A 24,370-nucleotide genomic window follows, 5' to 3' on the forward strand; every position below is an offset into this window, starting at 1 on the left:
TGGTTGGATTTTAATCTTCTCCTGTTATCCAAAATTTCGTTATATTTTACCATTTTACCAATGTCTAATGTATTAGGGTGAATCATTGCCTCCATAGTGGATAGCCAGCCCGGTATTTTAAAATAGTGCTTCTTCTTGCTTCTCTCCCAAGTCTGTATCAGCGAATCTTGCAATGTATGTCTATAGATCTTCATCTTTTCTTCTATCCCTCTTATAGCGCAGTCCAACCTTTTGCCCTAGCCTCACTTTCTTCACCCTTATTTGGGTCAAAGAATGGGGATATTACCTTCATTAGCAACTAGAGCAATATTTCATTCCTGAAGAACACAAAGTTTCCATCTGTTCGACTAGAATTTGTTACAGAGTATTTTGATTTCATTTCATTTATTATTATTTTGTTATTAAATTTGTTTGCGGCCCATCTCACCCCAAGATAACACTGCTTTGATGAGGATGTAGAGTGCTATGAGCCTTATATATAATGCATTTGGACAAGTCTTGCCTGGAGAATCAGGAAATTATGAGGTCATTTAGAAAAGAGTATAAACATGGCGCAATATGGAAATAGAATGCTTTGCAGACTGAGAGGAGAAGTTAAAAAAAAGTTTGACAATGCTGCAGCTATACACTTAAACCACATGAGTGTAAGTTGTGGACTTCCTCATTCATCTATTGCAGTTGAGAGGATTATTTTGCTCGTACCCTATTGGAACAAATAGTGCATTTGTATTTTGTCTACAAATGGATAGCAAGGGGCTTAAGTGAGCCTTACTTCTGGGAAAACATGTTTAAAAAATGACAATGGACTGATGGAATCTAATAGTTTAATTCTTGAAGACTGGCAATGAATATGAAGGTTATAGAATGCCACAATCAACAGCACCACCATTTGCTTATCAACAGTATTGCCTGTGATGCAGAACAGAACAGATCAGTAGCTTTGTGATCTACAGAGATCCTTGACTGGGTGAAAATGCCAAAAATAAAACTTAGTGCTTTTCTGTAGCCTCTCTGCCCCATTTTTTTTCTTTGCTTATCTTAATTCGTTGCCTACTGTTCCGTATGATTCAAGTATCCCATTTCTCTTTCTTTTCATATTGTATATGACTAAGAAAAAGCATTCCATGTCTCTTAGGCTCTTCATAAAGTTATATGCTTATGTTCTTATTCTTTTTGGCATTCCCTTAAGAGTCATTATGTAGCACTAGAAAACTCAAGACAGCATACATGGTCTTCTGGGTTTGATTTGCCAGGGAGTTCTTAGTAGGTTTACAGGATGCCTTCTTCACTATCTGTCACAACCCATTGCAAACAAATTGAGACATGCCTAGGTATACCATAGCAACAAATTCCTTAAAGCCATGCTGAATATCCTGGGCAATAAATATATGTCCAGTAAAATATGTTATTTCAATTCCTATTTAGGATTTGAAGATATTTCATTGGTACCATGAATTGAGCATGGTTGGGTATAATCTCATTGGCAGGTTGGATTGCTTTAAACAACCACTTGATTACTAAAAAAAAAATATTTGTACAATTCTAAGGCACGAAAGAAAAAAAACTTAGTTGATGCAGCTCTAATTGTGGCTCAGTTTAATATTAGGGAATATTTCAAAAGAATTATTTTTATTATTTACTGAATGTGTATCTTGTTAAACAGTTATTGAGTCCTCAAATAATGGGGATGATAAAAAGAGGTCAGCTAATAGGTAAAGGTAAAGGTTCCCCTCACACATATGTGCTAGTCGTTCCCAACTCTAGGGGGCAGTGCTCATCTCCGTTTCAAAGACGAAGAGCCAGCGCTGTCCGAAGATGTCTCCGTGGTCATGTGGCAGGCATGACTAAATGCCAAAGGTGCATGGAATGGTGTTACCTTCCCACCAAAGGTGGTCCCTATTTTTCTACTTGCATTTTTTACATGCTTTCGAACAGCTAGGCTGGCAGAAGCTGGGACAAGTAACGGGAGCTCACTCCTTATGTGGCACTGGGGATTCGAACTGCTGAACTGCCAACCTTTCGATCGACAAGCTCAGCGTCTTAGCCACTGAGCCACCGCGTCCCTTCAGGTCAGCTAATAGGTTAAGTTTAAAGAGACAACATATACAAGGAACTGAGAGAAAGGAAGAAGGAGCACTTTCAAGAAGGCAAGTCTAAGATGCCATTTATATCAAAGTGGGGTGTTGGATCTTCTCTTAGTGCTTTTCTTTCTTAGATAATTATCAACAGGTTTTGCTCTTCTCAGGCAAAAGTCAGTAAATGAGAGTCCCATCTGACAGGAAGGAACAAAGTAAGTTTGCTGCAACTACCGCTTCGTTACCTACAATAAGGGACATATTCATGGCTATGATGTTTTTAGCCAGTTTCAAAGCATGGATTTATATGAATGCTACTTCTGCACAAACTACTCTAGCCTACCATCCTGCAGGACATCTCTTATTATTCTCAATTCCTTTTTTTTTTTCCTTCTGAAAAGTGGATCCATATCCAAATAAAGACCACGTAGTAGCCACCCATCATTTTTATTTTCTAAAAGAGGGCATTGATTATGGAAGCCATTTGAGACTCAGGGCCACTCTTGAACAGAAACATTGTACTGGAAGCTGAAAAACCTTGTTTTGCAGCATTGTAGCTTAACAGTTTTTAAATTAAATTAGTTTTTAATGTAGAAAAATCACACATATCTGAGATCCAGGAGGTGACAAAGGAGGTGTCCATGACTACATTGGCACTCTCAGGTGCCACACTGAGAATTTTTGCACTATGACAGGCTGATATACTGTGCTGGTCATCGGCAGTCCAGAAGGCCACTGTGTTGTTCTGTATTGTACTTTACTGAACTGTGGTCACTGTAATGATCTTTGTGGAAATACGATTTGCATGAAGGAAATGGCAACTGTCATTGTATTCAGGAGTGCCACTCTTAAGGTATGTGGGTCTGGAAGCTAAAGTGAAAACGGAAGGCTGACATTGCATACAAACCTAAATTCAATAAATGTAAATACTAATATAATTCGAGAATCGGGGTGGGTGGGAAGTTGGAACACTGCAATTTCTTTTCATATGTAAAATCCCTTAACATTTTATGTGTCTCTTTCCCTAATATTTAAACTATGATATACTTGTCCCAACAATACACATTTTTAGGCATAACATGATGGATTCTGTTTGTTTTATCAAACCATTTCCCTTGAAAAGAATCCTTTATAGATTATTCTGATAGCCTTGCTCTGTTATTAAAAAATATCTCTCTCTATGGTTCCATATAGGCCTAAATTCTCCAATAATGTTGTGGCCCATTGGCTGCCAGCAGAGCTAGCAGCAGAGTCAGACAAGGAGGAGGTTGAGGGAGAGCCTGGGCCACTTCAGGCCTTTGGAAGGAAATGGCTTCAGAGACAGAAGCAGAGCCAGGACCTTCCGTTCCCCCCCCCCAGGTGGAGAGGCAGCTGTCTTCGGGGTCTGAACTGAGTGAGGGGGAGGAACAGATGGGGCCCATTCCACATGTGCATATGCGCAGAGAAGAAAGGAGAGGAGAGCAAAGGAAAACAATAAGCTGGCTCTCAAGAAAAAGCAGATGTGGATGCTAGCCAGCCCCTCCCTGGCTGGGAAATAAATAATAGAGGTTTGGGAGTGGCCTGTCATTGCAGACAACAGTTCACTTTTAGGATGCGGCAAGGAATTCGGATTTCTTGGCCAGATCTGTTGGGGCTAATTAAGTTTGATTTTTGTTTATCCATGTGAATAAAAGACTGTTCCTACCCTGTTTGAAAAGGGGTTTGTTTTTACTCGCAAGTAAGCGGCTTATCATTACTTGCTAAGCTGAGTCAGAACACATAGCTAGAAAGAGTCACTGGCTGGTGCATTCTGCCAAAGGGAGAGGCTATTAAATGTTCTAGGAAAGAGGTGTATAAAACACATCCCACAGACTGTATTAGAATTCCTTCTATTGCTCCATGAGTTCATAGAGTGATATTTCAGAAATGTAGAATACAGGAAGAACATTAAGACTTACAGAGATTTAAAGCATTCATTTCATCTTTTTTTTTAAACCCACTAATTACCTCAAATCCTTTTCTGAATACCCTGAATTTGCTTAAGGATGCAGACCTCAATATAATACACATGTCTAATGCAGCCTTGAGCCAACAAAGCGCATTCTTGATCTAGAAAAAAATTACCCAAAACTTTAAAGTGAATCCAGTTCCTGGAGAGAAATAGATTTTGTTTCTTTCTTTATTCAATTTGTATAACCTCCCATCTCACATTTCGTACTGTAGGTGACTCACATTATTAAGATAAGCGGATAGTATAACCAGTAAAATAAAATACCGAAATCAATAAATAATGCAGTAATTTCTCTTTAAAACCAAAAGTTAAAACCAAAAAAATATAAAAGACAGGCAAGTGTAAGTCACAGATCAATCAGTATAGCCATCAGGCAGGTCCTGAACTGTCACTGGATGCTAAGGCACATTGACACAACTATTGATAGAGCCTTTCAAAAGGCAAGTAGGGTTGGGACCAATCCAGGAGTGAGAACCGGTAGCAAAAATCCCTGCCCCCCCTCATGCCCAGCTGAGCTGAACAATCGGCTTTTTTTTTTACTTTTAAAAGCATTTTTTCTACAACCTCTTCGGCAGAAAAAATGCTTTTAAAAGTAAAAAAAAGCCTCTGATGATCGCGCGGCTCAGCTGGGATCATCAAAGGCTTTTAAAAGAAAAAAACTCTTTTTTTCTTTTAAATACCTCTGATGATCCAAGCTGAGTTGCCTGGTCGTCAGAGGCATTTAAAAGAAAAAAAGTCTCTGCCGATCAGGCAACTTAGCTGGGATCGTCAGAGCCTTTTGAAAGCATTTTTTTACAACCTCTTTGCCGAAGGTTAGAGAAAAAATGGTTTTAAAAGTAAAAAAAAAAAAAAATTGGCCACACCCACCCAGTCACATTACCCCCCCCACCAAGCCACGCCCACAGAACCGGTAGTAATAAATTTTAGATTTCACCACTGGGCCAATCTAACCTCTAGGGCAGTGATGGTTAACCTTTTTGGTGCCAAATGTCCAAAGCTTGCACCCATGCACGTGCGCACGCACACAAATGCACATGTGTGTGCCTGGACCCCCAAAATGTGATGCAACCACCCCCATGCATGCGCCCTGCCCCAGCGCATATGCGCGTGTTCCCTGCACATGTGCACGCATCCCCGCACATGTGCCTCAGCTGCTCTCGGGCCCCATTTTGGCTTCCAGGTTGGTGCAGGAGGCCTTCCAGGCCCAAAATGGGGTGCGGGGGGGCGCATATGCATGAACCCCCCCAAATGCAATGCAAGTGCCCCCGCACGTATGCCCTGCTCCCCACGCATGCGCACAAGAGTCCCCTGCATGTGCCCGCCCCTGAGTGCACATGCGTGGTGGAGCTGGGCTGGGGTGAAGGCTGGCGTGCCAGGCAACATGGCTCTGCGTGCCACTTCGGGCACGCATGCCATAGGTTCGCCATCATGGCTCTAGGGGAATGATATTCCAAGGGTCAGGTGCTATTGCAGAAAAAGCTCTCCTCTGGGGTTCCATCAGATGACATTCCTTAATAGATAGGGCCTGTAACTTTTCTGCTAGACCTGATGGGACAGGTACATGTAACCAGGAAGAGAGGGTTACATGGAAATATCCATGCAGTCCTTCCTTCCTTCCTTCCTTCCTTCCTTCCTTCTTTCCTGTCTCCCAGTGGGGCACTCACTTTTCTGCTGGTGGACCACTTCTGTTTCCTTCCATCTTTTGCCAGTAATGTAGACTTCTCAAAGGATACACAATGTTTTTTAGGCCATGCACTGTCTTTTGTGTTGGAATGGTGTGCATTGATCACATTCCCAAAAATAGAGACCAGAGAAAATTGCATTTTGTTTAATTAAAACTATTATCTTGATTAATTTCGGTTTATGTGATTACCTCCCACGTATTTAATAATTTCCTCCCTTCAATCATATTAACAATTACAATTTAGCAGCAACTGTACAGGCTTTCCCAAGACTCTGAAGGAAAGTCACTTTTCCATAGTAGCTGGCTTTCTGATTTATACCATAATTGTATTATAATATCAGATGTCAATCTTTCTGTGGGATTTTTTTAAAAAATAATTTCTGCTATATCTTGATTAATACTAATACTAGCCAGTAGATGGCAATCTTTAATATGAACAAAATCTTCCTGGGAAAACTCATTACTTCAACTGTAATATATTCCATTTTCTAAGCGGGAAAAGCCTCTTGCCAAACTTCTCAGTTACATCAAAAGGCTTTAACGATGGGGTAAAATGTTTGGCGCTAATTATTTGAGTAATTAGGTTAGTGCCATAATGCCTTTTAAATAGACTCCGAGCATTACTTCATGTATCAGTCAGTCTAAATTTAGAATGGTCAGCAGTTTATTTTAATATTTTTAGATGTTAAATTTTTCTAAAAAATTTTTTTGTCAGAGCAGGTCACTCCTATGTGATCTTAATTGGTGGAGAACAGAAGAGAATATGTGTGGTTCTAATTCTATATAAGAAGCTGCTAAGACCCAGTTCCCCGTCATCACTGTGGGCTTTAACCTACACCCCATCCTTTCTCTCACACTCTCTTTACTCCCTTCTGACAGTGTTAATTGGGACAATATTCTTATTTCAAGAACAGATGTTTGTAGCTCAAGCATGAGGAAGCACTTGTGCCTGTACACAGCATGCTTTTACCCCCTAGCAAGGGTTACTCACAAAACAGGTCAGGATATACAGGAAAGGTAGTTCCCATGGAATCAGATACTTGCTTTCCTGTGTGAAAAGGCCAAACACCGGGAAGCTATCTATGTTCCCTTTTCAGGGAGATACATATGCCAACTGAGCCCTGTGAAGAAGGAAATTATGTCTACTGACGAAAGAATTTCCTACATCTTCTAAATATCCAGACTTTTAATGAACGCTCGTATATTTTGGACTAGGTCACACGTGCCTTTTCAGTATATTTTTAAAAACAAGAGAGCTGAGATGTAAATGTGAACACAGTTTATATTCTAAGGCATATGAGATTCAATACCGTACTAAGGTTCACGCAATATCTTAAGTAACCAACTGAGGGGAGATGGATTTTTGTTTATTAGGTCAGGAATTGATATGGTTGGAATTGTTATTTTTTTCAAGTCTTGTGCTCAAAAACTTTAAGTATGAGAAAGGCTAAAAGCAACCTAGGGAGAGATATTTAGTTTTATAACCTATAATTGATCACCAGCATTTCCCCCTATATTTTTTTAATCTCATAATTTACTGTTGCTGTATAAGAACTACTGCAGGGAAGACATATCTCCTTTTTAGGCTTTATTCTTCTTTGAAATGTAACACTTGCAGCTTTCCAACTAATCATTTGGATAGCTGGTACATAAAATATTTTTCTAGGTAAGGATTGGGGAAAAAATTGTGGCACAGAGAGAGGGGGGGAGGGAGAGGGAGAGAGGGGGGAAGAAGGAGGAGGAGGGGGGAGGAAGAGGAGGAGGAGGCGGGGGGGAGATTTTGCAGCTGTATAAAAAAACAGCATCTTTAGAAACTAAAAAAAACTACTTCTTGCTTTGTGGTAGTTGATCGTTCTTCAAGCTGTGATCTATCTAGATCCCTCCACAACACTCTGTATTTATATTTTAAATGATTGATACAGTTGGTTTTTTTAAAAAACACACACACATTCTCATATATTACATGTTATTTTATTTACGTTTAAAATCACCTGATAGAAAGTTTGTCTACCATCCAACAAATTATAGTAGGTGCATGAAATATTATTTTTATGTTTAAATAGATCAAGCATTATGCTTACTGTTCTACAGAACGGATCCATGATCTTCTACTGTCTTGAAATCCAGACTGAATACAGACAGAATATCTTACCAAGGAAAGGGAATTCGGGATGGGGGGATGGGGGAGGAAAATGGGAGTGAATCAAAATGAATCTGGTGCCAACTACAAAAGTTCAGCTCTTTTTTTTTTTTTTTTTGAGTGCCTTTGAAGGTTTGTGAATTATCCCTATAACAGTAGAAGTAGAAATGAGAGTGCCTATTCATTTGGAAGAAAAACAGCTTACCTCAGAATAAGTATGGCAAAATAAGTAATTGTAAAATAATTACGTATATAGAACTATAAGGTATGTCTGTCCCAATATTGGCCTGTAAATACTTTGAGGACTTCCTGATTATGAGATATACAGTAGTGGCCAAAATTGTGGAAACCTTTTGGGGAAAGTTTATTTTCTAAAACTAGCTAATCACACCACTTTTTTTTTAGTAGTACCATAAAATTATATATCAATGGAAATATAATTTAATCAAGAATGTAATGCAATAACTTTTATGAAGGATTTGCTATTAGAATAGCAGTTACAGTATAAAGAAGAAAAGTGAAACACATAGAAAAAATGAGATATACAAAAATTATCACGTCAGTTAATACTTAGTTGGGTAACCTTTAGCCTGAATTACACCTTACAATGTCTTCCCATGGAGTGAACCAAGTATTTTAGTTCTGTAGCTATTATAATGTGAAACCAAGATTGAATGATTGTTTCTATTAACTGGGTTTTATTGCTGGGTTGCTTCCAACTAACAAATTTCTTTAGTTGACTCCAAAGATTTTCAATTGAGTTAAGGTCTGGGCTATTCCCAGGCCATTCCAGCAATGGAATATGATTATCTTGAAACGCCAAAAGAAAAAAAAAAGTGGTGTTATTAGCCATCAAACCTCAAAAATGCACTTTTCCCAAAAGGTTTTCACAATTTTGGCCACTACTGTATATGCACTTTTAAGCCCTGAACAAGAGAGCCTTTTCTATTAAACTAGAAAAAGGGAGTGCAAGTTTTTCTTGCATAGCTCATGTGCTGATTTGCTGAAAGTTGTCTATTAATTTTTCTTTTGCGTTTCTATTATTTTTAGAATCACTTTGCATGAATGATGGCCCCAAGTGCCTGTCCAATTCTTGCCAAAAGGACTCTGAGTGCCATGCTGCTGCCACGGCCACTAGTTGCCACTGTCTGGACTCATCGGCAAACATTTCTGCAGAAGATTGTATTAAAGAAACAGATGATCCTTGCTCTTCTATCCCTTGCCTTCACAATGCTACTTGTGCAAGTGTTCCTGGAAACCTCAACTTTACTTGTGATTGTCCCATGGGGTACACTGGCACTGTTTGTGAAACTGCCACTAGCTTGTGTGACTCATATTTCTGTAGGCATGGAGGCACCTGCCAGGATGAACCTGGTGGTTTCACTTGCCTCTGTGCTGAAGGATTCACAGGTGCACACTGTGAAATTGACACTGACGAATGCCTTTCCAATCCTTGCCTCAATGGAGCTTTGTGCAGAGACAAGATTGGGGGATACTCCTGCTACTGTGTCCCAGGTTACCAAGGGAAATATTGTGAACGGGAGGTGAATGAATGTGCTTCTGAACCTTGCCTGAATGGTGCCACTTGCTTGAACCTCATAGGGAAGTATGAGTGCATTTGTCCTCTTGAGTACACAGGTAAGAACTCACAAAATTAGTATGCATGCAACCTATATTTTGCAGCCCCCCAATTGCAGCACCTTCCAGATAGCTACTCAAGTCCCCTTGTCTTGGCAAACCTATGCAAACTGTAAGAACAGGCAGTGGAATCCTTGCATTTGTAATTTGGAAGTGGGTATGTCAGCATGCTATACATGGACAAGGTACAGGGAATGCGGTGGCTCAGTGGCTAAGATGCTGAGCTTGTCGATCGAAAGGTCGGCAGTTCAGCAGTTCAAATCCCTAGTGCCGCATAATGGGGTGAGCTCCCGTTACTTGTCCCAGCTTCTGCCAGCCTAGCAGTTTGAAAGTACGTAAAAAATGCAAGTAGAAAAATAGGGACCACCTTTGGTGGGAAGGTAACAGCATTCTGTGCGCCTTAGGCATTTAGTCATGTCGGCCACATGACCACGGAGACGTCTTTGGACAGCGCTGGCTCTTCGGCTTTGAAACGGAGATGAATACCGCCCCCTATAGTCGAAAACGACTAGCATATATGCCCGAGGGGAATCTTTACATTTACCTATGTCAGCATGCTGTACATGGAGAAAAGATTCTCCTGTTTGATGTTAAATTGCAATAGTGATGATGTCACCTAGGTGGGTAATGAAATGTTTGCAAGCAAACAATAAAAGAACACCAAAGTTCCCACAAAAACATGTTTTAATATTTAATGTTTGCTGTATGTGTCGGATCAGCTAAGTGTACCTCACTGTCCAGGGCAAGTATTAGGATATAATGTGGGAAATATATTCTTAGGTCTCCATGTCTCCTTGAGTTCCTTTTCTTTTCCATCCATTTCCCTTTTGAGAAAGTTTGTTGAACAAGATATAACTATCTGAAACTCTGTTGCCTTCTCTTTTGAAGCTGACTTTCCCTAATTTCCACTTCCACCAGTCTTTACCTTCTTGGACCTCCATGCCTGCTTAGTTTTCCTATCGATCTGCTTGACCTACCGTACTGTATACAGGCTTCTCTCTCATTCTAGGAACTGTCAGTTTCATGCTGCTTTCTCCACTCAGCAGCACTACACACTGTTTTCACATAACATATGCTGTGGTTTCGCTTTCCCTTCATTTCACTTTACCATCTGTAGACTGCAATCTCGTTATGGACCTAATATTCCCTTACCATTTCACCATGGGATTGCAGCTGCAGGGATTCTATAAGAATCACTCTAAATTATGCATCAGACTTTCAGATCACCTTCATCAAAGGCCACCTCATTCTCCACCTCTTAGAAAGAGACATTTTCATATGTCCTGACAAGGTGGTTATGCATTCTGAAGCGTTGCCTTATCTCTCACAAAGCTGCATATTTTTCAGCACATAAGAATATTTCTATGAATCTTAAATTCACTTTTGATTTTTATCTATCTATTAGATTATTGTCTTGCCTGTCAAAGAAACTGTAGGATTATCTAACCACTGTTCAGTATGAATCATTGATAGGGTAAGTTCACAAATCCCAAGAAAAAAAGCACAGTTGGAGATCAATGCAAAATGTTCTTGTTTAACCTCACTTCACACAATATCATGTGAAATCTCACCATGAAATTTCCAATAATATTTCTTAATATTGCACATTGTTTCAATATCCCATTCCTGCATTTCAGCAACTGTACATGAAAAGGCAGAAGATATTTACTTGCAACTCAAATTTCTTGGCAAGTGCGTTCCATTAAAATTGTTGGAACTGATGTATATAAGGGGCACTATCCACCATTACTGAAATCAATAGCATTAACTAATGGAGTTATGATGTTGGGCCTCTTTTCAACAAAAATGCCATTTTTTTTTTCTTAGATAGTCTATTAGGCTATATTTCACAGGCTGATATATTTAAAATAGTATTATAAGGATTAAAAAAAGCAGTTAAATTGAAATTGCTCAGTGTTTTTTATGAACCTGGTTCAATTTCATTCCTTGTGCTTATTTCATTAAATTTGTCCTCCAGAACCTCACTGGCACCATCATCTAATTGGCCCTTTGTATTATATTATCTCATTCATCCCATAGTCTCTGAAGGGTTGAACAACTATCTATTTACTTAGATAGTTACTCTAGTATTGAAAGAAAGGGATGAAAGCAAAACAGGACGTGTGCTAAGTAGGTTTTGAAAGTAGAGCCTTCCATATTATTATTGTTTTCATTCCCCAAATTGTGAGAAGCAGTTCACTTCTGCTGATTTGAAATGTGAAAAAAAAACAAAGAGGGCAAATCCAAATTGCTGTTGCAACAAAAATAATCTCCCCTCGTTTCACTCAAATGGGGAATGAAGGGAGGAACCCTTGAAGTCCAGTTGATTCAGTGCTTCAGGATCTCTCTAAACTCTTAAAGGGGAACCGTGAGACCTCACAGGACCTGAATGCTGGAATCAGGAAAAGCAGGAAAGCAAATGTTCTCATCAGTGGGAAATCAGTTTGCAGCCATTTTAGCTGCAAGGCAGCTGAGCAGGAAATAAATCAGCTCAGCTCTCCAGCGCCACTCATGTCCTGGGGACATCACGGTCCGGACCTGCTTTCATACTGGCACAAATCCTCATGCTGAAGTGCCCTGAGTGTATTCCTGAATGTATGTTGTTGTCAGGGAGAATTGTGTGGTTTCATCCTGAAAATTTTAATTAGGAACATAGCTGACATGTAAAACTATCGAAACAAATAACCCTCCATTAAGTTTAGCGAGCAATTTCTAGAAAGATAAGGAGCTTGGTAGCAGATAACGCATAGTGTATAAAAATATGATGGCGTTTACAGGAGTGTAAATGTTGCATCCCATCTCTACTCCACCCCTGGGAAATAAATTGTCAAGGAGTGTAGGAGTTATGTCAAAAAGTAAAAGTAGATCTTTTCTGTTGAGTGGCATAGACTTTATTTTGAAGTCTGCCTTCAGTTAAGATCCATCATATGGACACCAAATAATATTTCAAATAAAAAAAATGTGTTGCTTTCCTGCCACCCTGCTGCTATCAGTATGTGTCTTGGTCCAGGGCAAGTGATGAGAAGAACTACAGAGCCACAGGAAAGACAGAAAGGAGAGAGACGGAAAAGCCCATTAACTGCCAGTACAGCTGCTCTGAAATGATCACATTCAACCTGGACCTCCTGTTGTATGTAGGAAGCTGCATGACATGATTCTGTTAGCCAAACCAAAGGCAATAGCTGCAACCCAGGAATAAACTCCTTGATGATGGAGAAGACAAGCTCGCCATTCAACAACAAGAAGAAAACCAGTATTAAAAAGGGAAAAGAGAAAATTAAATCATCCAGACAGGATTCGGGATTGCTCAGCGGGGCTGGTGGCCTTTATCAGGAGGAGAAACTTGAACATCAGATGGAAGAAAGAGTAGTATTGTCCTTCTTCCAAACTCTCCCCCTCCCCCAGTTTTCCTTTTAACATTTGACCAATCATTTGGCTGATTTACCATGAAACGTGCCACAGATGAAAACAGGGGTTTTCTTGTGCATTTGTTGCTTCAGTCACCTTACCTAGAAAAATGTCTTCCTCCAATTGCAAAATGCAGAAAGCTTTCTACAGTAGCATTCATACTGTTCTCATCCCTACAGGGCATGGCAATGATCTGAATGTTATTTATCTAAAACTTTAAGAATTTTTTACACAATAAGTTTATCCTTATTGTGAATCTGATTGTCATTCATTCAGCATCATCTATCATCTGTATAGTTGGTTATGTAGGGATTGAGGAAAGAAGGAAAGGGAAAGGGAAGGGAAGGGAAGGGGAAGGAAAAGAAAGGAAAGGAAAGGAAAGGAAAGGAAAGGAAAGGAAAGGAAAGGAAAGGAAAGGAAAGGAAAGGAAAGGAAAGGAAAGGAAAGAAGGAAAGAAAAGGAAAGGAAGGCAAGTGCATATTTTCTCTTCCAATCTCATGTATTTACAAGCATTGGAATCAAGCACATTGACCTTTATTTATATGACACTTCTTTACTAAAAAAAGAAAAACACACTGTTCTCATTTAAGCTTACTGACTAATCCTACCTACCAGGAGTGTAGTAGAATTGAAAGTTTAAAAGATTTAATTTCTGCAAACCTAAGGAGAGGTCAGTACCCTGAAATAAATAGGTAGATCAGGTTAGGATTTTAAGCATTCCTAAAATGTAGTGCTAAGAAATTCAAATTACTAGTCACTTTGTAATAATACATAATATCTTTCTAGGATGGTTTCATTATATTTATGATCATAATTGGGGACTGCTTCTTAATTCAGCTATAAAAGGTAAAGGTAAAGGTTCCCCTCGCACATATGTGCTAGTCATTCACGACTCTAGAGAGCGGTGCTCATCTCTGTTTCAAAGCCAAAGAGTCAACACTGTCCAAAGATGTCTCCGTGGTCATGTAGCCAGCATAACTAAACGCCAAAGGCCCACGGAACGCTGTTACCTTCCTACCAAAGGTGGTCCCTATTTTTCTACTTGCATTTTTTACATGCTTTCGAACTGCTAGGTTGGCAGAAGCTGGGACAAGTAATGGGAGCTCACCCTATTACGCGACAGTAGGGATTCGAACCACTGAACTGCCGATCTTTCAATCGACAAGATCAGCGTCTTAGCCACTGAGCCACCACATCCCTAATTCAGCTATAGTTGAAATCAAATTAAGCCATTCGAAAGGACAGTACCAACCATGCAAAACATTGAAAAAAGAAATGCCCCTATTTCTTCTTCTTCTCCCATGGTTTGCAGTTTTCCATCCAGTTGAAAACTGAGCCAATCCTGGGGCATTATGAAAATCCTTTCTGGCAATTCTGCCTTTTACTCTTTCCCGTTTAAGCACAATTTCAAGTTGAGACACCTCTAGGAAAAAAGAAAAAACAAGAGCATTCTTCCCAGTCACTAGTCCTCTTGCACGTTCTAGGAATGCTGTCTGTATTTAAGTTTATATTGTTTGGCTCCTTTAGTTCAGTAGCTTTGTTTAGGGAAGTATAGCACAAGAATCCGTATGAGCACAGAATTGTCAGAAGGATTAAAAACAGCAAAGAAAGTGCGCCATAAAATATAAACCCAAAGAGATGTGCTGAGATACCCACTGGAGAATAGTTTTTTAGCATCCATGCCTAAAATAATAAGAGTAATAATTCCATAAAGGGCAGCTTTCTGTTCCTGCAATAGTAAAAGAGTGGGTTTTAAAGCCCACTTAACAGAATGATTTATCAGCGGCTCCTGCTGTTGTTCGGGTGGTTGTTTAGTTTTCTGCAGCTTGCTGTGAGTGAGATGTGTTAAATGCACGAGCCAGAGGGAATCTTGCATGAAACTCCCAAGGTGTCTCTGCTGGTAATAAAAATCCTCATTTACTCAGTCAGAGGGAGCTTGCCTATTGCTATTAGCCCAGCCTGACACCATGAATCACAGTGGGAAATCATCCACCCTCATCTCATTTCCCTGGGATGTTAAAAAAGCTTATAACTTTTGATATGTATGCTGAGAGCTCGCAATAAATCAACCACGGTAATGCTAACCAAATGCTCTCGTTACCGGCTCTGGGTTGCAAGTTGCTCTGTGAGCTCTCCAGACGGTTTTCTGCAACTGATCTGCTGGATGAATTTTTTAATTTTTTTTTTTTTTTGGTCCTGCTTCATCAAAGAGTTAAGAAATGTCTCATGTAATTTTGACTAGAAGAAACGAGCTTAGTATGCCTGAATCACAGGGAAGAGTGAATATAGTTTATAGTGTATATAATGCTTCTGTTGGACAGCTGATGAAGTGCAACTGGCGCTGGCCATATAGGAAATAGAAAACAATTGTGTTTCATTATGTAAACATTTGTTAATCTGAAGAAAATATTGAATTCTCCAGAGAGACTAATTTCCTGTGTTCCTGATGGGGCACTATGAAGTGTAGTTAAGATCTACCTTGAAGAAAAGTATTGACTATCAAAGTCAGCATTATACAGAAGAATACTGTGGATTTTCTTAGGTAACGTGTCAGCTAAGAGATTAAACGTGGCTTGAAAGATTGAAGATTGAAAATCGGAGTCTATTATTTTTAAAATGGCTAATAATGTTTCTTTGGTGGGTGTCACTCCAACTTTGTTGTATTACACTTACTACTTCTGTTTGAATAACCGGAGACAAAGGCTATTTTATCTGCAGGAGGTCATTAGGTGACAATTTTCTTCATCTTATTCTTTTCTTAACAGGGAGTAGGTGGTAGACTATTGTTCAGTTTATAGATGAAACTTGAGGCCGCCACATAATTATTTGCCCAAGTTCCCATGCTGCTACTTCATTTATTATCAACATGCAATTTCTGACTTAAAATAATCCAAGTCATATACATGTACACATATATGTACATGTACATATGTGTATATGTACATGTACACATACCCATACCCATAATTGTGTATGTATTTTATATGTGTATGTCTGTATCTGTATTATATTTTCCATTGCAGTGTATATATAATCATTGCAGTGGCTACATTTTTACAGATGGAAAGCGCCTTTTGCTCAGTAGCCTAAGGCAAGTTATTGGTTTGACAGACCAATGGCCTGATCCAGCACAGCAAAAACAAGCCGTAGTTTCATGTTAATGATAAGGTGGGGGTGGGGAGCGAGGAGGGTATATTTGTTTTAATATGATTGTTCTGAGATTTATATACACAGTTCATTTATTATTGTCACTGTGTTATCAAATGTTCACAGGGAACTGCTGTTAACAAGTCCTGACAGATTTACGGTCACTAGACAGTGTTTGGTGTGTGTGGGTGTATTTGTGTGTGTGTATATAAAAACCTGTTACTTATGACAATTTTATTGAGAAACATATCCTTCCCATCCTTGAGATTTGCCTATTGTTCCTCAGTATAATCTTTTTGTTATTCTTTTCTTAAACTTCAAATTGTTTCAGCAATTGTAAAATATGGGGATTCTGTACACTTTGTGACATGAGAACAATTCTCAGGATTAAATATATTGCCCATTGTCTCGGGGCAAAGAATATGATATGTATGTCTAGAGGTCTTTTTCATTAATAGCGTGGTGGTCTGATTATATAGTTGCTTGCACACATGTTTGAGAATAAAGTGTGTTCTTTGGGAGGAACAAGAGAACATGTATCTCTAAAAATATTCATGCAAAACCTGTGTGAAGCAGTTTTTATGGTATTTCATGCACACCATTCACATTTCACAATATGCCAGGCAAACATCACACTCATCAGTGGACTATCTCCATTTGAATAAATGAATTCAACCTTCAACCTGAACAGAATTCGTTGGAATGCTTTGAATAACTCTGGAAAGTTAAAAGTGATTTGGAATTTCATAGAATCATGAAGTTGGAAGGACATTTTGGGAAACTGAATTAATCCCTCAACTCTAAGAATAAATCTTAATTAATGTTTTCACAACATTTGACTGTCCAGCCCTTATTGAATTCTTCCATGGAATAGAAACTCACCCCTTCCCTTGGTAATCAGCTCTACTGTCAAATTGTTCTTGCTCTTAGATAATAATATAATACTCTTTCTTGGTTTTCATCAATTCAAAGATTATAATATTTTTCTATCCATAGACTGGAAAGGATAATGAACAGTATAACGTGTTTGCTGATATTGACATGTGCGGCTGCCAATGAATTTCATCATCGTCTCTACAAACTCTCCTTGTCAAAGTGCTTAGAGGAATTCTGCTCCTCTATTTATTTCTTAGTTTTCTGTTAGAATTGTTTAGGCAGGTTCACCTGCAGAGCTAGCAAGAGGTTTAAAAGAATTTCTGCTACTCTTTTGAAAATTTTGATTTCCTCTTTCTGTATAATCCTTGGAATTTCCACAAATCCATGTATTTCATTGTTGTTCCTTAACCGAGTCCGCCAAATGATCTGCAATATAATTCCTGTTAATCTCTAGTAAATTAATCATGTTTGTAAACTCAGAAAAGCTAGTGGAGGTGAACTCTTTTGTAAGAGTTAGTTCAACTTTAAATACTTAACATTTTTATTTAAAAATTGGATTAGGACATTTTCTACATTTTTATAAGCTCTTTGTTGGACACTTTGGAGATAGGAGTACTGTCCTTTCATAATTTTTATTTTATCTTTCCCAGAAGACATAATTGAAGTGGTGGGGGAACATATTTCAGAAGCTTTTTGTTATAAAACTGTTTCATCTATCCAGATGACACTTTGTTCAGTAAAGGATCCGCCTGCTATTTTCATCCCATTCTGTTCAAAGTTGAAATAGTTGCAGTTATTTTGACATTTTATAGGCTATGGTTGAATATTTTGTTGAATCAAATCTTCAATTGGATTATATCAAATCTTCATGCCTTCAAATCTCAATTATGAATCAAATTTCAGCCGATTCACACACCTCTGATGTTTATGCCATTATCCAACTACCCTTTGCCCATGCTTTGATCCAAATCATCTAACAGTATGATATATTGTGCTCATGGTATAGAAATATCTAAAGCCAGTTTATCTCTGGAAAGTAGGTGATATTTTATCAAATAAGATCTCATTCACCTTTACAGAATTATCTTCTAGAGAGGACTAGCAACTGAGCTGCATTTCATTGGCAATGGTGTCCTCCATTGCATCTGAGATACTAGAAAAATGTAGAGTCTAGAAGACAAGGCATGTAGTACATGTAGCTGTACTTTACAGGTGGGAACTCAGAAGGATTGCCAGAGATTACCAGGTATGTCACTTGAGACAGTTGCTTCACTCTGCCTTATGGCATAGTTGGAATGGCTGACTCAATGGAATTCATTAGCTAGTTATACCAAGGAAACAGCCATGATGAAACTGAGCCTGATGCAACTTCTTAAAATCATATTTATTGAAAAATTCCATATATTAACAAACCAGCCTGGTGCAACTTTTTGGTACAACCAGAGAAATGTATTCTACTAAGTAGCCAAAGTTTACTACATTCAGTGATAAATGTTGATATTTGTAGCAAATCCAGGTATGATAGCTTCATACCAAAACCTGGTGCCCTGTTTTCCTGTTGTTTGCATTACTAGAAAAAACAAACAGCACAAACAAATGCCTGAAAAGAGCACAGCTCTTCAGGAAAATAGACATAAGAAGGATTAACCCATTAGCATCTTAAATTGCATGTCAAGCAATTTATATAAAGAATAATGTCAAATCCAAGTGGCCTCTTGGGTTATTTCAGCAGTTTGAATTTAAAGACCTGGATTGTTGTTTGTTATGAAAAAAAGATTTCAATGATGAGTAGATAAAACAACTTGTTATTCAACCCTGTTATTAAGCTTATTAAGACCAGCTGCCTGCAATTATTGCAGGGTTCAAATCTCGCCAAGGCTCAAGGTTGACTCAGCCTTCCATCCTTTCTAAGGTAGGTGAAATGAGGACCCAGTTTGTGGGGGCAATAAGCTGACTTTGTATAAATATACAAAAGGATGAAGGCTATTGCTGAGCACATTGTAAGCCGCCCTGAGTCTTCGGAGAAGGGCGGCATATAAATCAAATTAAAAAAAAGGGGGGGGGAATGAAGATGAATCACACACAACTCCCTTTTAGGGTAAGCAGTATTATGCAGAATCAGAAAAGAAGTAAGAAATAGCAAAAGAAATTAAGATATTAGATAAGAAAAGGAAACATTGCTAAAAGTAGTTTACATCAAGTATTTTCACAATGCTTCTTCATTATTTTCTTTGCAACCAAAATCCTTGCTTTCGCTTCATTCATATCACATCATGCATTGCCTGCTATTTTTAAAACTTCTTTACCTCTGTTTTTCAGGATTTCACTAACTTTACTTTTCCATCTCAATAAGTTCACTCTTCCTACATGTGTTTGTTTTGCAAGTCAACATTCATTCTCTCTCTCATCAAACCATCTCAATGCATTTCTTTCGTCACTCACGTCTGTTCTTAGTCCACATTAATTCAGCATTTACTCAGTCCTAACCTTATCACATCTAGTTTTATCACATACACTTGTTAAGTATCCCACTCCCACCTTATTCAGTTTTTCCTTGCATACTCAATTCTCACTTGCGTATAACAAAGTGAGCTGAAGAACATTATTATACATAGCAATTGTTGCTTCATTTGGTAAATATTCATTTCTTGCAAGAAATCACATAATACTGCTTTTCTATTAGTGTTTGCACTTCATAAAATTTCTTCATATTTTTCATCTTTAGTAATCATTCTACCAAGGTATAAAACTCATCTACTTGCTCTAGTTTTTCACAATGTATGTGTAACTTGTAATTATTCACTCCATTTTTCTTGTCAAATACAACTACTTTGGTCTTTAATATTTTTTTATAGCTTGTTGCATCATACAAACAATCTGACATTTGCAGCAGAATCATTGGGGATTTGTTGCTTAGACATATATCCACATCACCAACCCGCACACTGATAATATTACCACAAGTACTTCTTATATACAAACTCAAGGTAAACCAATCCAAACTAGACTGCAGAAAATACGACTTCAGTAACAGAGGTGTCAACGCCTGGAATGCACTATCTGACTCTGTGGTTTCTTCCCCAAATCCCTAAAACTTTAACCTTAGACTGTCTACTGTAGATCTCATCCCATTCCTAAGAGATCTGTAAGGAAACCGGCATGCCTACCGTCCCTGTCCTAATGATTTGATGAAGTCAAATGAATTAACATCTTGGCTAAACATGGATTGTAGAAATATACCTTTAGTAAAAAAAAAAAAAAAAGTAGGATACTTCCTTAATTTTTCTCATACTTTCTGACATACATTTTAGATCATCATTCAGAATTAAATCTACATCCTTTACTTCGCTGTAGGTATTCATCAGCATTACTATATAAGATCTGGCCACCTTCATTCTGATCTGTTACATCCTTCTCTTTTCTTACAGTTTTATAGACACACAATGTATTTATTTTTCCATCATTCATTTCAAGGATACATTAACGTTCTTTACAATATAATCCTGTTATCTTCCAAGTCACAATCCATAAGCCATTATTTTCACGAGAAGAGCTTTACTGTTTTTGTTTCAGCTGAAGCTTTCACACAATATGTAGAAAACTAGGTTAGTAGCCTTGTTCATATCTGTACCACAATGAACATTTTCTGCTAAAGATCTAAGATACATGCTAAGAATCTAAGGATCTAATACACGCTAAGAATTAAACACATTTGATACATTTTGACCTGCATATAGGGATTTCTTTGAGCAGGTAAATGATGTGGAAAATTTGGACATAACTAAGCAATCAAAACCCACCCCTTTATATATGAAAAAGTGGAGGAACTTAATTTCCTGATCACACCCAGCATTTTGCTGTTATTGGTCCTCATTGTGGATCTCCCTTAAAATATTGTGTCAATCTGGTCAGGTCACAGAACCTTAGCAGAGAAGATTCATTGGATAAAATAATGTTATATTTTAAAGCTGTCTCCAAGGAAGTAAGTCAGTGACCGAACTCTACAGACAACAGTGTTAGAAAACAAGAGCTCTGCTTTCTGTCCTCATTAAAATCTAGATTTCTGCCTCTTCCCCCAGATATGAAACAAAAAATAATCACTGTAAAATTTGGGAACCAAAAGAGTTTCAAATCATTGTATAAAGCTATAAATTGTCATCTATTTTCAGAACAGGCACTTATGACATGTCTTCAACTTCAACTTTCACTGCAGGTATCAACTGTGAACTAGAAATCAATGAATGTTTGTCAGAGCCTTGTCTGAATGATGGTGCCTGTCATGATACTCTAGGTGGCTATTACTGTTCCTGCCCAGTTGGCTTCCTTGGTGAAAAATATGCCATCAACAATGATGAATGTGCAAGTCAACCATGCCTCAATGGGGGGGGGGCAGTGCATAGATTCTATCATGTATTTGGATAACTTGTTTACAGCAGATGCCAAGTACTTTTTTTTTTGTTCCACCTAACTTTCTAAAAACACCTGTAGGTCATGTAGATAAACATGTGGATTTTGTGACTGGACATTGATTCTCTAATTGCAACTGGAATTTGGATGAATTAGAAAATGCAGATAGTCCTCAACTTACAACAGTTCCTTTAAGGGACTGTTCGAGATTACAACAGCCCTGGAAAAAGTGACTTATGACCATTTTTCATATTTATAACTGTTGCTGCATCCCCATGGCTGTGTGATCAAAATTCAGACAACTGATTCATATTTATGGTTGTAGTGTCCTGGGGTCATGTGATCACCTTTTGTAACCTTCTGACAAGCAAAATCAAGGAGGAGGCCAGATTCACTTAATACTTATGTTACTAACTTAACAACTGCAGTGATTCACTTAACAATTGTCACAAGAAAGGTCCTATAACAGGGCAAAATTCACTTAACAAATGTCTTACTTAGCAACAGAAATTTTGGGCTCAATTGTGGTTGTAAGTCAAGGACTACCTGAATAGCCAGAAACCAAACCAACCTTATTCTTATTTCAACAGTTTAGTATTTAAGATCCATTTTATCTATTTAAGATCTATAATTCAGACCCAACAGTTTAGCTCATTAAGTCTCTTTCAGTTTGAACATGGATTATTTCATCACATTTGCAATGTTATCAATGTTACAATGAAGATTAGTTGAATATGTAATATGTATATAATATGTAACACAGGTAACAGTCTCATGAGTTACTTAATAAATAAAACTCTGAAACCTTTGCATCCGACAAGAAGCAATCGGGTCTATCAATGGGGGGGGGAGGGAGATTGAGTTTTGGCTACAATCATGAAATTGGAATCATCAATAGAGAAAGGCATAAACTGGCATGAATTAAGCCAATTGCAGATGTCATAAATGCAACAACTGTTTCAACTTCACTGAACTTGAAAACCACTGGGGACTGGACTAAAAAATGTCAGCACTTGTAGTTTAGACTCGATAGCCAACAACTGTTCTGAAAGGAGATAATAAGAGAACCACTTCCATACAGCCATCAGGAAGACAATATGGATGCATCCATGAAATCAACAGGATTTGAATTCAACTCAAAAGAAACTTTAGTAAGGCTGTGCACTGATCCAGTTTCAAAGGAGAAAAAGTGATTCTGAGTATGAGGGTACGTACCTAAATACTTCTTTTCCTGGTATTGCATAGCAGAAGCTGAATCACTCCAGGAATAGAGGATTTGTTGAAAGGTGTGACATAATGGAACCCTCATGCTTGGAAATTTTTTCCCCTTTTGAATTTGGAGCATGGTGCTATTCTTGATTTCATCTTAGGCATCATACAGATTTCAAGTTAAAAAACCCCAAATGTACAATAGTGGATTGCTGAACTGTGGAAAAATGAATTCTAGTACAGTAGTTGCAGCTGGTTGTTTGTAACTGCATAAAACCAGGATTTTCTACCTGGTTTTTTAAATATTGAGAAATATTTAAACCTGTAACATACCACTTGTAGGCTGTATTACTACAGCCCAAATTCCCAAACCCATGTTTACCCCATCTATCAATGAATATGGAAGCTTTCCAAAATAGCTGCATTTAAAATATATACACACACATATATATATTGCTGCTTTATATAATCAAGGATACATTTTAAATTGAAATAATCAAGGCATTTTTCAAAACCTGATTTCCCATTTTCCTCCACTTTGTTTCATGTCTCCCTCTAATATTGCATTGCGCAAACCTGAAATTTCCGCTAATGATTCCTTTCTTTCTCTTCCTCTTGTGTGTGGGAGTGTGCTGGTGTGTGTGCCAATTAATTACATAAATAAGGAGAACCTCAAAATAGAAATGATGGTTTTACTAAAGGTAGTGTCCCATTGGGAATGCAAGCCTCAAAATGTAAATCAGGCGCATTGTCCTATCAGAAGAGACCAGACATCACACTGGGATAAGGTACCCTTTTCTGGTTATATTAAACAATAGGTTTTATTTATGCTGCTGTACGAGGAAGATAATCAAGTTGTCTACTGAAGTAATGGTTCTGGTGACAAGGTCAGGGTTTCTGCTCTTAGCAGATAAAAAAAATGCAGCTTTATACATGCACTCAAGGTGGAATATGTGGATTCTCAAAAATCCAAATTGTTTTGTCATTATCTTTGGCAGAGCAATTTTGGAATCCAGATGGTAGGTAGGAGATTATAAAAAAATTATAACATGCTGGAAGAGATTCCATGGCCATTTTTTTTTTTTTTTGTCTTTTAATGACCCTATAATCCCTTGCATCGGGGTGGAGTTGGGGCAACTGAATGGAGCTGAGTGTTTACTGGCCAGATGCCCTTCCTGTTGCCAATGCAGAGTTTGCAGCTGATATTTACTCATTGTGCCCAGAGAGAGAAATATCAGCTGCTACCTATGATCGAACTCACAGCTGATTCTGAAGCAAGAGCTCCACCTCTAGGCCACAGCACCACTAAGATTCCATGGCCAATGCATATCTTTAAATAAAACTAGTACAGTATCTTAGCTCCTAAGTATTTGGGAAGAGGAAGATGGATACTAGCAAGTTGTTCCTTTTGACTCATTCAGTATTTTGACTATTATGAATATTCTCCTTGATTCAGTTTGACTCATTCAACTAGTCCCAAAATCCTCTGGTGAACTCATGCAGAAAATAGCGAGCATTAATTGCAAAAAAAGAAAAAAAATTAATGCAGGCACTACACAAAATGCAGCAAAGCGCTCTTGAATATTTTATGGTGCTCTTTATTTGCAGATGTTCTCTGTATAGAACAGGATGTTTCAACAGGATGTCTTTTACCACTGTTCCAGAGAGTAATTTCTTCAGTATAACTTCATCTATCTTTAATAGTATTGCACAACTACAATACAAAGTACATTACATATTTCAGTTCTGCTACTTGTGTGAGTGTGTTTTTCTTCCACAACAATTAAAAACTGTAT

At 38.1% G+C, this 24,370-nt stretch overlaps 1 protein-coding gene across 1 annotated transcript in view; it reads left to right on the forward strand.

Moving 5' to 3' along the window:
* The first annotated feature begins 548 nt into the window (after positions 1-548).
* The window catches only part of CRB1 (crumbs cell polarity complex component 1), a 114,076-nt gene continuing 90,254 nt past the window's right edge, over positions 549-24,370 (forward strand). The window contains 3 exon segments of the mRNA XM_070941064.1: positions 549-644; positions 8,900-9,527; positions 21,172-21,352. Of these exon segments, the coding sequence (XP_070797165.1) occupies positions 549-644; positions 8,900-9,527; positions 21,172-21,352 (905 nt within the window).

The sequence above is a fragment of the Pituophis catenifer genome, unplaced genomic scaffold, assembly GCF_029215685.1.
Source record: "Pituophis catenifer annectens isolate HBS135680 unplaced genomic scaffold, rPitCat1.0.hap2 SCAF_3, whole genome shotgun sequence".
NCBI classification, from domain to species: Eukaryota; Metazoa; Chordata; class Lepidosauria; order Squamata; family Colubridae; genus Pituophis; species Pituophis catenifer.